This window comes from Echiichthys vipera (genome assembly GCF_963691815.1).
Source record: "Echiichthys vipera genome assembly, chromosome: 13".
Lineage (NCBI taxonomy): Eukaryota > Metazoa > Chordata > Actinopteri > Perciformes > Trachinidae > Echiichthys > Echiichthys vipera.
The window spans coordinates 26,458,995-26,471,802 of NC_139838.1; the positions used below are offsets into that span (position 1 = coordinate 26,458,995).

At 42.1% G+C, this 12,808-nt stretch overlaps 1 protein-coding gene across 3 annotated transcripts; it reads left to right on the top strand.

Moving 5' to 3' along the window:
• Positions 1 to 630: 630 nt before the first annotated feature.
• Positions 631 to 12,357, top strand: brd2a (bromodomain containing 2a). Of its 3 annotated transcripts, none has more exons than XM_083925880.1 (12): positions 631 to 2,758; positions 5,604 to 5,904; positions 6,318 to 6,455; positions 6,822 to 6,963; positions 7,132 to 7,331; positions 7,446 to 7,973; positions 8,065 to 8,193; positions 8,330 to 8,521; positions 8,629 to 8,894; positions 9,193 to 9,512; positions 9,682 to 9,813; positions 10,487 to 12,357. In XM_083925880.1, exons 1-12 carry the CDS (start codon positions 2,733 to 2,735, stop codon positions 10,612 to 10,614), a joined length of 2,502 nt encoding a protein of 833 aa, XP_083782006.1. In that variant the 5' UTR covers positions 631 to 2,732; the 3' UTR covers positions 10,615 to 12,357. The 3 variants fall into 3 exon arrangements, with proteins under 3 accessions (XP_083782006.1, XP_083782008.1, XP_083782007.1); XM_083925882.1 differs by having other exon boundaries at positions 10,490 to 12,357; XM_083925881.1 differs by having other exon boundaries at positions 9,685 to 9,813.
• Positions 12,358 to 12,808: the final 451 nt, after the last annotated feature.

Sequence of the window (12,808 nt, forward strand, 5' to 3'; positions counted from 1 at the left end):
TTTAGGCCTATTTGGTTCCTTTTTTATTAATATTAATTATTATTATTCAATCTGGGTCAAATATGTGAGATAAGACTTTGACATCTTCTTTGTGGTTTTGGAATACACTTCCATGTGGGTTTTAATAAACATAGCTGATGTAATAATTTCAATGGGACATGATGCACCATGTGTTATGTCTTTGCTTCATAATCAGAGTGAGACAACTTGTGTTACTCTAAACTGAAAACACACAAAAAACAGCCTATATTTGTGCATGGACATCAGGAACCCCAGTTTTGTTGATGAAGGTTTTACACGTGAATTAAAAGAGAACTGTGATATGGATCCTTCACATAGATAGATAGATACATAGACAGATAACGACCAAAGGCCTATTTTTTTGAAAGCCTCTTTTATTCTTACAACATGAGGTCGTGTTCATCTACTTCTTCCTGCTTTAATTTGAAAACCAACACTCGTCAGCTCGTCTGCAGCTGGATCCAACCTCCTTCCCAGCGAACCCTGTGCGGGATCTTCGCGTTTCTCATGAAAAAACCACCAAACTGCTCTTAGATCAGCCTCTTGCATCAGTGCATCGTTGGCAATGCGTCTTCACGGCAGGGACGCATGCGCAATGCGTCGTCTGTTGCAACACAACTGAGCTCGACAGCAATCATTCATCTGGAGAAAACAGACTTTACTGACCCTTTTTGAGACAAAGCTGGGAAACTACAGAGATGTGAAGGAGTATATGGACCACGCCGTGGATTTTCATAGAAGAAGTTTGGAAAATAGCACAATCAATAATACTGCGAGTCGTTTTTGTCACGTGGTCAAGCTTGGCCAATCGGGGCGAGCCAAATCCAATGGAAAGTATGCTCTTTGTTCGGATATTTCGCCAACTTTACCACCAAATCTGAGGCTAACGCTGGGTTTAGATCACAGCATGTGCATATGGAGGGGATGCTTTTATGAGAGGACACGCCGTGGATATGTTTTATTGCAGTTTTTGCGGAGTGCCACGTGTCGAAGTTTTGATAAACAGTGCGCGCAGCTTTATCTCATCACATGACTCCCCTCCCCCACCCAGCGCAGGGAGTGGGGGGAAGAAGGCGGACATGTTTGAGGAAAATGTGTTGGTTAAAAAGTATCGAGGTGGAAGAAGACAAGAAGATTATTTCAAGAAAGGCTTCGCGTTATTTTGGGATTTACCAGTCGACATTTATATGTATTTTAAATCCAAGGTTTTTATGTCATACTTGAAAAAAATATCAATTTCTTTGTCTTTTTTTAAAAATTTAACTTTCCTTTTTGAACCAATGTTTTTCTACAGCGAAGTTTCCAATACTTAAATAATATTTTATGTTGCAAGGATCATTATTTTTGCTTTTTAATCGTCTATTTGAGTGACATTGTGAGGAATTTGTAACCTTGTGTGTGGGGGATGGGCGCATGTGGTTAGGTAACCATTTTGTGTGGTTGAATTGTAGATTTTCTCAGTCGGTTTTTAAACATCCGAAAAGTTGAGTAATTATGTTTTAAAGTTTGGCTTTTAATCCGTTTTTGTAAACTCTCAAAGACCAGGTTTGATATTTTGACTCTTAAAGACTCCTATTTGTCAATTTCCGTTTTGATTCATTGCTTTTATTTTATTTACTTGTCAGTTATTGTCTTTATAGTTTAGTTCGGTGAAAGCAGCGTTTACTTTGATCAAATGTAGTCTGAGGTCAGTGGAGGAAAACTGCTGTGTCATTCACTGGATTGCATGTTGATCTAATGATCACGTCTAGGTGTGGTCTTTTAAAAAAAACTATTCTTCATTGACGTAAATGGGGCCTCGTCGTTACACATGCAGCTTTAGTTGAAAGCGTGGACTTCATCCTAGTGAATTGCTGCTGTGTTGTTTGTGATCCATGGAGGCCTTGTGTGGCTTTGTGCTCTGAAACAGTGACCTTTTTCTGCAGCAGAATCAACGCTACTTGTTTCAGTTGTGATTGTACGCGAGACATGTTGCGTTTTTGCATCATGTTTTCTTGACGCTTTACCTTTTTTTTTAATTTGTTGCAAATGATTCTAGTATGATACTTTGTGTCACTGTACTTAAAGATGGCGGCCTCTTCCAAAGACAGAAATGCAGATATTCTGGTAAGCGGACGGAGCTCATGGGGAGAGGCTCTTTGCTCTCGAGGGGGTACGCGTGACCTGGTGGAAGAACCAATAGGCTTCTTGGTATTTACCCTGGAAGCCCGCGTTGCAACCTTATTGACCAATCCCCGCCGTCCCTTTGCACACGTTGACGTAATGTAATACGATAAGGAGGAGGGTGGTTTCGGTGGCCCCGCATTTTGCAAAGGATTAAATAGTGGAGCCAGTTACAGATCGCGTTTCTGTGTACTGAACAGGCTGAGCCAATAGTATTGCACCGTTTCCTTGATGGACACCGAGATCTTGCGAATAGGTTGGCCCGAAAGAGCGTCTGTAAAGTCTCAGTATCTAGGGGTGTGCTGGCTTTGACTGACATGGTAAGTAGCCAATAGAAACTCAGAGGGCGTGGTCAGTCTGAGGGAGTCCAGCCAATGAGGCGCATGCTCGGTCTATAAAATAACGGGTGTAGTCGCATCGTCGCCATTTCAACGGAGCAGATTGAAGGAGTTTCCTGTGGTGGGGGAGCGGAGAACACTGACGAACAGAGACGGATCCAGGTCCGAGTCTAAGCTAAAAAAACAGAATCCGGATCCATCCTGGTGGATATGGCTGTTAACCCGCTCCTTGACAGGTATCTACCGGTAAAATTGACTCTCAGCTTTCCATCAGAGGGATTATTGTAAACATTTCTCATGAGTTTTTTTTGAAAATATCGTTTTCGCTGGCAGCAGCCTGTGTGTTGCTGAGTGGAAGAGAAGGGAAACGGGACAGTGAATATTCTACAGGAAGAAGTTTGGTCGGTCTCGTTTAAAAAGGGATTAGAAGCGAAATCACGTTGAGGAAATAAAAATGTGTTTGTGGGGAACAAGCTGCGACTGTTGTTCGCACTACGGCCGGCGCCATCTTCGGAACGCCTCTGCCGTTGGCTGCTCTGTCCCGCCGCCCGGCAGTTGGTGCTAGTATGAGCGTCACACACCGGCGCCTGCCCCGCTAACCGGCGTGCTTGTTTAACATGTAATTGTAAATATGTGTTCGGGTCTAAACTTAACGTCAACACAACCGTTTCAACAGTGTTTAACTTCTGTTGTGTGTTAGCGGCAACAATATCATATTGTTGGGGGGGCCGTGAACTACATGTCGCCAGATGACGCTAAAGAGGTGCGCGGTCGAATCGGCATTTCGCCGGGTTGTTATGGTAGCCATGTGACGGGCAGGGGTTGTTGTGATCACCGGTTCGACAACATTGCGTTAACCTTACAGCTCAAATTTACCCACGTGTGTTTCAGTTGGTTGCCTGGTTACATCGCTCAATGTCACTCAAACCTCAGCTAGGTAGCAACTGTTCATTTAGAGTTCACTTAAATTATATCATAACACCAATGTTATCTAACAAATCAGTTTCCTATTATTGTTTTGTTTTTTCTTGGGCATCCATACCCAGTTTACCTAAAACAAATTGTCAATCTTTTTTTTTTTAACAGCCAACCAAAACTGTTTTTGTTTAGTGTTGTTAATGTTATGTACATGATTACTTTCCATTTCTAAATAATAAAGTACACTAACTGTCAAATGTGTTTCCAAAAGTTGTATCATTCAAAACAGGTTGCCATGCCACAAACGAATAGATGTATTTGTATTTCTTGTCAGTACTTTAAAGTTTTCATAAAAGTTAACTTTTGTTAGACTATAGGGAGTTGTCTTTAACCTTTTCTAGTGTGCTTGAGTAGGATGGAAAAGTGAAAACATGCTCCAAAAACCCGAGGTACAGATAGTTGAAAGCTGCACCAATAATGTATACACTTTATTGCCCATTGTTTACAGCATGGTGCAAACAGTAATATTACATCAGTTGTTGTTAAATGTTAAAGATGGGCTCTTGGTGCGCAGACAAACTTGTTATATACTTGCAAGGACATTGACAATGTAAACAATACAAACGGCACTGACTGTCCTAAGTGATAGTAAATTATTTTCCAGCAGGTAAGCCCTGTTTGCGCCTTGAACAGCTTTTGTTTTGCAGTTAGCGGGCTGGCGGAGAAGGTTTGTGGGGAGTTCATGCTATTGATGATAGATGGGGCGGGTGCTTACATCGTCTTTGCTGGTATATTTTGATAGAGGTAATACATGATTTTTGTTTACATGATTGCAGTGGTGTGTAACTAGCACAGTACATGCCTCAGGTGAAGCCAGGTATTTAATGTTTTTAACATAGTGACTGACAAAACGCAGGAGTATTTGTAGTGTTGCAGCAATTCTGATCACGTAATAATATATAATATTGACATTGGACTGACATCAGAGCTCAGTGTTCAGCTTTACAAAGCTTAGCATTGTTGAAATGCAACTGCCCCCCTCTATAATTGAATTGTGCAAAGTTTAATTGCATAGGACAGGTGTCCATCTTCCTAGGATTAATACTTTTTATACAAGCGCTCAGAGACGCTGGAAGTGTCTTGTTTTAAACCTCCCACAGCCCAGGAACTCTCTCTGCTGACCTAAACTAACACGGCCACATTCCCCGTTATAGAGTGGTTTTCAAAGACAAATGCCTGCCCTTGGTTCATTCTGTATAGAGTCTTGCTTGCTTTCCCCATGGCAACTGCATATTAACTCCTTAACTACCCTAACAAATTGCAGTGGCTAACAAAGCCCCAGTGCTACTGATAATGTAACTGGGTGTGTACAACACAGCGGGGTTTTGACTTAAGACTTAAGGATCATTAGCATGGCCAACTGCTTGGTGGACATTACGTTTATGTCCAACTCTAGCAATGAAATAATCTGGGTCATTACTGTAATATTTCAGCTGAAACACCCACAATCCTTTTGGGACATATTTTTCCTGACATGGAAATGGGGTGGAGTTTGTGTAGTCGGTGAGATAGACATAAGAGGAGGAAGTGGTAGTCATGCCTGTTCCCCTGGGACCAGCAGTGCTGATTTAGCAGGAGAAGATTTCAAGTCAGGCTGCTGTGCTTGCTGAACAATGCTTAGACGACGTGAAAGGGAATTTATTCTTGTGAGTTTGCCAAAAAGAGAACACCATTACGTCAAGATGAGACAGTGTTTTCTTAATATTTTTTTCATATTAATCCCAGGATGTATAGCACTGAATATACAGTATAAATGTTGCTTTTATTGGGGTTAGTATGACTCAGAGCTGTCTAACAGGTATTAATGGATGCATTTATCAAAATATGGGCCATGAAAGGTTAATACTTATGCTGCAAATTTGTGCAAATACAGGCAGTGCACCATGCTCCATTAACTAGACAATACGTTGACAAAATATTAATTTTGGCTTTTAAAGTCAACACTTTGGTGATAATTTTTTTGAGGTGAAAAGCAAACCTCGCTCAACATGGGAAACTTGTGTGTGTAGACTACGAGACGTACAACATGTTAGTCTTGGCATCATTCTAGCAACTTTTGACGAATGCCAAATAGTTAATTGGTCTTTCAACTGCTCTCTACAGCTCCCTTGTCGGGGTTGAGGTTGGCATAATGAGAGTCACAACCATGGACCAGGGTACAGCTGGAAAACGCATCAGAAAACCTTCACTGCTCTATGAGGGCTTTGAGAGTCCTGGGATGCCCCCCCTCAGTCACTTGGCTCCTTCAGGACCTCCACAGCCCCTGGTTAAAGACCCCAACCGACAGGGGAGGATGACCAACCAACTTCAGTTCCTACAAAAAGTCCTACTCAAGTCTTTGTGGAGGCACCACTTTGCTTGGCCCTTCCATGAACCCGTAGATGCAGCCAAGCTCAACCTGCCTGTGAGTAGAAATACCATAAATTGTGTATAACCTTCCTTCTGTCTAAAGGAGGGATCAACTTTATTTGTAGAAATCACGGCATGCTTTATCACATAATCACAAATATCCAACAGTGGGCATGTCTCACTGTTATTAATAAAGTGTTGAGACGAGGCAAGTTTATTTGTATAGCACCTTTAACAACAAGGTAATTCACTGTGCTTTACATGAAACATTAAAAGCATTGGGAAGCAACACCTAAAATGACATTGAGATAAATATTACATTCAGATAAAAAAAATAACTATATTCTAGATACTATCCACTACATCACAACCCACTTTAGTGTTCATTTTTACTTTACCACAGCAGTCTACAGAGAGCGCAGTGCGTAAGTAATTTCTGATCCTGAACATGTCCCTCTCTTTCTCCAGGACTATCATAAAATCATCAAAACTCCCATGGACATGGGTTCTATTAAGAAGAGATTAGAAAACAACTACTACCGCTGTGCCAGTGAGTGCATGCAGGACTTCAACACCATGTTTACCAATTGCTACATTTACAACAAGGTAAGACTGTGTGTGTGTGAGTGACAGAGACATCTTGGCAAGATAATGTTTAATTCCAGCTTCTACTGTTAGTCTGGGCATGTGGTAAACATGCTTATGTTTGTCCACAAAACAGGTTTTATAAAATAAATAAAAAACCTATCCTCTGGACATCAAATGAAGCTACTGACATACGCTAACCATAACATTAAAGGTTCTGATTATTGTGAAGTGAAGAACCCATTTTGTAAACTGTGGTTTTAATTTTGTAAAAGTTATCTTGCCACTTTATTCATTGTATGTTTAAAAGTACTTTATTGAGTAGAACAGCATAAATCTAGATGTTTCTACTGTTGTAACCATTTGCCCTTATCTCCTCCTCTGCAGCCTACAGATGACATAGTACTGATGGCTCAGTCTCTGGAGAAGGCTTTCCTGCAGAAAGTGGCTCAGATGCCCCAGGAAGAACTAGAGCTGCCTCCTCCCCCTCCGCGGATGAAAGTAGGCAAACCTGGCAGAAAAGGCAGAGGTAATGCAAACATGCTGATAAAGCCAGACATGTGAAGTTTGCACTCTTCATAAATACAGTACAAGCATATCATCTTTCTAAATGCACATGCATGTATGAGCGTAAACCATTTGACTGAAAATTTGTTTTTCTGGATCTGCCCCCTCCTGCCCTCTCTCTCTCTCACAGTTTCTGGAGGAGTGACAACAGCTCATCAGGTCCCAGCTGTTTCCCAGTCGGCGTACTCACCTCCCACCCCTGAAACACCTGACTCCATCCTCTCTACCCCCCCACAGACACACTTGACCAAGAGCCTGCTCCCTGTTCTTACAACTGAACAAAGCATCCCCACCATTACTGCTCTGCCTCCCACACAGCCCACCACTAAGGTAATGTGTTAGGCTCAACATTTGTTTGGTTGTATTAGTGTGTTTGTGTTTAGAATATAATTTAATGAAGACCACAGACTCTGACTCACCCTCTCTTCTTTTCTCTAATCTCAGAAAAAAGGAGTGAAGAGGAAAGCAGACACAACCACTCCAACCACTGTAGCCATGCCCATCATGAGCACCTTGGGTGTAAGCAGCATCAACCTGGGGATGGGCGGCGGCCACGGCTCACCACTCACCCTCACTTCACTGGGGGTGGACCACAACTCCAGCCTGGGGATGAACCAAGGCCTAAGCCTCAGCCAGGGCATGAGCATGGGCATGGGGATGGGAATGGGCATGGGTATGGGCTGTGGACCAGTGATGATGGGTACCAAAGCAGCAGGAGGCAGGAGAGGAGTGAGTGGACGAGCAATAAAGCCCCCCAAGAAGGATTTACCAGATTCCATGGTGCCAGCACCGGTTCGCCGCAGCAAGCTGAATCCCCAGCTGCGCTACTGCAATGGCGTCCTGAAGGAGCTGCTGTCAAAGAAGCATGCAGCGTACGCCTGGCCGTTCTACAAGCCTGTGGATGTCTCGTTGCTCGGTCTTCACGACTACCACGAAATCATCAAACAGCCCATGGACCTCAGCACCATCAAGGTATTTGCCATAGGATTACACACACGCATTTTTTTGTGATTTCTCACATACAGTACGTGGCTAAACTCTTCTTCTTTCTCATTATGTTTAGCGGAAGATGGACGGCAGAGAATATCGCGACGCCCAGCAGTTCTCTGCTGATGTTAGACTGATGTTCTCAAACTGCTACAAGTACAACCCCCCTGATCATGATGTGGTGGGCATGGCCAGGAAACTGCAGGTAATGTACTTGTGATGATGATTACAAGTGTATTTTTGCAGAAGCAAAATTGAATTCTACTGCTAGCATCTCCTTAAATCATCACAGTGTACTTGTTTTTAAACTGGTTCACTCACACACTGTTTATTGCTTGCAGGATGTTTTTGAGTTTTGCTTTGCAAAGATGCCAGATGAGCCTCCAGCACCCCCTAGCTCCTCATCTTCTTCCTCCTCCTCTTCATCTTCATCTGAGAGTGAGCTCAGCAGTGAAAGTGAGGAGAGCGAGAGCAGCCCCAGCTCAGACTCTGAGGAGGAGAGAGCAAACCGGCTGGCAGAGCTGCAGGAACAGGTTTGTATTCCAGAGAATACACACACAGAATATATGGTATAATCTTTGCTCTGTCCTTTTCTCACTCTTCCATTGACACATCTGTCTTTCTTTTTTTCTTCCTTCAGCTGAAAGCCGTACACGAGCAGCTCACTGCTCTCTCACAGGGCCCCATCGTCAAACCCAAGAAAAAGAAAGAGAAGAAGGACAAGAAGAAGAAGAAAAGAGTAGAAAAAGAGAAGCACAGGAAGATAGAGGAAGAGGTGACACCTGTTAGACCGCCCAAGACTCCCAAAATCACCAAGACTCCAAAACCCAAGATCAACCGAGCAACGCCGGCGGGTCCTGTTGTGCCGGTCAAGAAGGCACCGAGCAAGAAAAACAACAAGAGCAAGTGAGTACTGACTCCTACTGGACAGTGTTGGAATTGTATGTAGTGTAGGTTGTTTTTTTTCTGGAGGCTGTGGAAGAAGTCCCAGAGGAGCCTCACTCGAGCATGTCAGACTAATACGCTGTAAGGTCTCTGTGGAATTTGTTATTGTAGCTTAAAATCAAATTCATCGTGTGGTGATGTCATACATGTGATGCCCGCTTGCTTGCCGTTTCTAATGCTCATGTTTTCCCTCATCAATTTGTAAGGTTCAAATAGACAATTCAAACAGTCTCTCCCTCATCTCCTTCTCTCCTATCAGAACCAAAAAGGCCGGCATGACGTTTAGCATGCCACAGCCGGTCCACGATCCCATAGTGAGCCATTACGACTCGGATGAAGAGGAGGAGACGTCACCCATGTCGTATGATGAGAAGCGCCAACTCAGCCTGGACATCAACAAGCTGCCCGGCGAGAAGCTGGGCCGCGTTGTTTACATCATCCAGTCCCGCGAGCCCTCGCTCCGAGACACCAACCCGGAGGAGATCGAGATCGACTTTGAGACCCTGAAGCCATCAACACTGCGGGAGCTGGAGCGATACGTCATGACGTGTCTGAGGAAGAAGCCTCGAAAGCCATATGGTTAGTATCAAACACCACGAAATAATTGCTGTTTTAGACCCATAATCATGCAGATTTGTTGTTTCACCTTTTATAATAAACATTTTCAGGGTATCTTTAATCAAGTATTGGGGATATGTAGATCATGTAGCATCGTACCCCCATCTAATGGACACTGTTTTCTTTCTAGCAGCAAGTAAAAACAACATTGCTGGCAAATCTCGAGAAGAGCTCGCTCTGGAGAAACAATTGGAGCTGGAGAGAAGGCTGATGGACGTCAGTGGTCAGCTCAACTCTGGAAAGAAACCTGCTAAGACCAAAGGTACGTTCCATACTGCTATTCAACTGAAGGATCTTGAGTTTATTGTGTTGAAGTTTAGTGGCTGTTCAATTGTTCAGTCTAAGTTTAGAAAATGTTTCATTTAAACCGTTATGTTTTCATGGTTTGGGATATGCTTAACTTTCAACATGATGTGCTGTTTCATCTGCACACTCACTCATGTCGACCAAAAATGTTTTTATAATTGAAATGAAAGAACCCGTGTCTGACCCTAACTCTAAATGAGAACTTAATGAGTTGATAAAAGCACATAACTTTATATATAATATATAAACATGTCGATATTTTCTAGGTTTTACTTTTTGCAAATGCATTTATAGTAACTGTTTAGATAAATGCTAATTATAAAGGCTTTGAGAATCCGGACATTTTTGGTTTAGATGCCTTGAAAGTGCTTGGATTTTACTCTTTAAAAGCTGAATTTTATTTTTATTACGAGCTCATTATGTATTTGCTCTTGGTCCATGTACAGAATGACTTTAAAGTAACGTGTTGATAAAAAAGAAAGACATTTAGATACATATAGATCCAAACGTTTTACACTGTCATGTGCTGTACTGTTGAAAAATGGATTTATTTATTTCTCTTTTTGTCGTGATATTAAATGTTTCAAGTTACACTGTTGCCTAAAGTACTTTCTCCATCTCTCCTCCAGCAGAGAAACCTGCAGCAGAGCAGAACACCCAGCCATCACGTCTCAGCGCCAGCAGCTCCTCCTCAGACTCCTCTTCATCATCCTCTTCCTCCTCGTCCTCAGACACAAGTGAATCAGACTCTGGCTGAGAGGCAGAGGGTTTCCTTATGAAAGGTGTCATGTGAGGGACCCTCGGTGTTTCACTTCCCACCGAGTGGACTGAACTGCAGTAGAACTACTGACGATGAAGCCGCAGGACGGATCAGACGAGACCAGCACTAGACAGAACTGGTCTGACTCGACAAGTGTCAAACCAAGAAAGAGAGAGATGGGGCTTTCCCTGCGCTCCGCTCATTCATCCGATCCTCTGTGGACACAGTAAATTTAAGAATGGATGAGAGGATGGAGACTGGTCGTAAAGTCCTGCCGTTCTCTGGAGACCCGGTCTTGCTGGGCAGAGCGAGGGATGCTCCATCTCCTGCAGAAAGAAAGATGAGCGACGCATGCGTTGGAGGGATAAGGGTGCTAGAGCCAGAATCTGTCTTATTTCTGGAGATAATTTCCCTTCTTCTTGTGCTCCCTGTCTTTATGCTGTATAGTTGAGGTGTACAGTTATATAAATATCTATTTTTCTTTTATAAAGAAGCATTTTATGGAGCTAATTTATTCCCTCATTCTGGGGAAGATGAACTGGTGCGGGTGGAGTTGTGTTTTAGGTTTTTTTTTTCCCCCCTTAAGTGATAAAGAGGGTAGAGGGGAAACGTGCGAGTGAATGTGTCACGTATGTGTTTTGCATGTGCGAGTGTGAGATCCTCATAGTTTTGACGCAGGCGTTGAAAATCAGTCTGCACGCAGAAGCACCTTGGTTCAGTAGAATACAGAATGCATGCAATACAGAGGAGCTGACAAACATCTGCATACTCATGTACTACTTTCCTGCATCCTTGTGTACTCATGTACTTGTTTGACAGGGTTGGCCACTGTACAGAAATCAGTTTATACAAACATATATCTGTCCCCACGTGTGCTGGCTGTTTTTCATCCATTTCAATTTCTCTGTAAACATGTTGCTTTTTCCTTCCTTCTTGTGACCAATCTGCTAATAAATTGTGAGGACGTGTCTTGTCCACTCACTCATGCCCAAATAACAACTTGGTTCTTTCGATTTCTTTTGGTGTTCGCGTTTAAGTTTGACATCTGATGAGACGAGGAAAGAAAAAGGTTTTGCTGGTTTTAATATCTGATATTTTATTCAAGAAGTGTAAGCATTTTTGGGATGATTCCCATGAGCCTTCACTTCTTAACCCCACGATGTCACAAAACTGCCTTGTCTTTAAGATAATTTCAGATCTCAGCATTTTTTTTGTTTAGAGTACATTTATGTTTTTGTGTGATTATTTTTAAAAACAGGCTGGGAAGCAACATTAGACTGTGGATGTGAGGTTTTTCTCTTTAGACAAGTCTTTATTTAATAACAGCAATGTGGCTTTTGAAAACGTGAAAGTGGCTTTTTGAATTTAGGGATCCAGCAGCCAGTTGAATGTTGTGAGTAATAATGCACTGCTCTGTGATTTAGACTTGTGTTCTTTTTAAATCGCCTAACACTTGAGATTGTTTGAAACTGATTATTTATTTAGGAGTTTGAATGGAGATGTTTTCCTCATAGTGAAAGTAATCAAAAGCTTTTAATCAAATGAAACATGCACAGATTCACTGTCAGGATTGTGGAAGTGTACATATTTACAGTCTCAATCTTTGAGCGCGTGTTTGTTTCCCTTCAGTAACTTAGTTGAGCCTTTTCTTTCTCTTTTTGGGGTTTCTGTTGGAAAACAAAAGACTCCAGGTGTCCGTCTTAACTCTTCTGAGGTTTGTCACAAATCTAAATGCCTCTGTACTTGACTATTTCATCTGAACATTTGTAAATAAACTGAAACATTTTCATCTTTTCACTGACTGGAGGGATGTTTTATTCCTAGATTGTGTCGTTTTAGAAACATACTGAGCTCCTGCACAAGAAGGATGTGACTTTAGATGAGAAACTTTTGAAGACAGACGCCTACTATCACAAAATGTATTCAACTGTTGACTTTACTTACTCCACTGAATTAAGTTTAATTAAGATTCATCCCAGTTCTTAGTGACCAAAGTGTTCGTATTTCTTTTCCTCTTTAAAAATTCATAACTAGCAGTGACTCTTTCTATGATGTAAACTAATGTAACTAATTTGTGTTGTTGCATTTGCAATTATGACGTACAGTTGTTTAAATGGCTGAAGCATCAGTAGCAAACGCTGCACAAGTGTGTAAAAAAAGTGAATAAACCAGAATAAATGATTAATCTTCA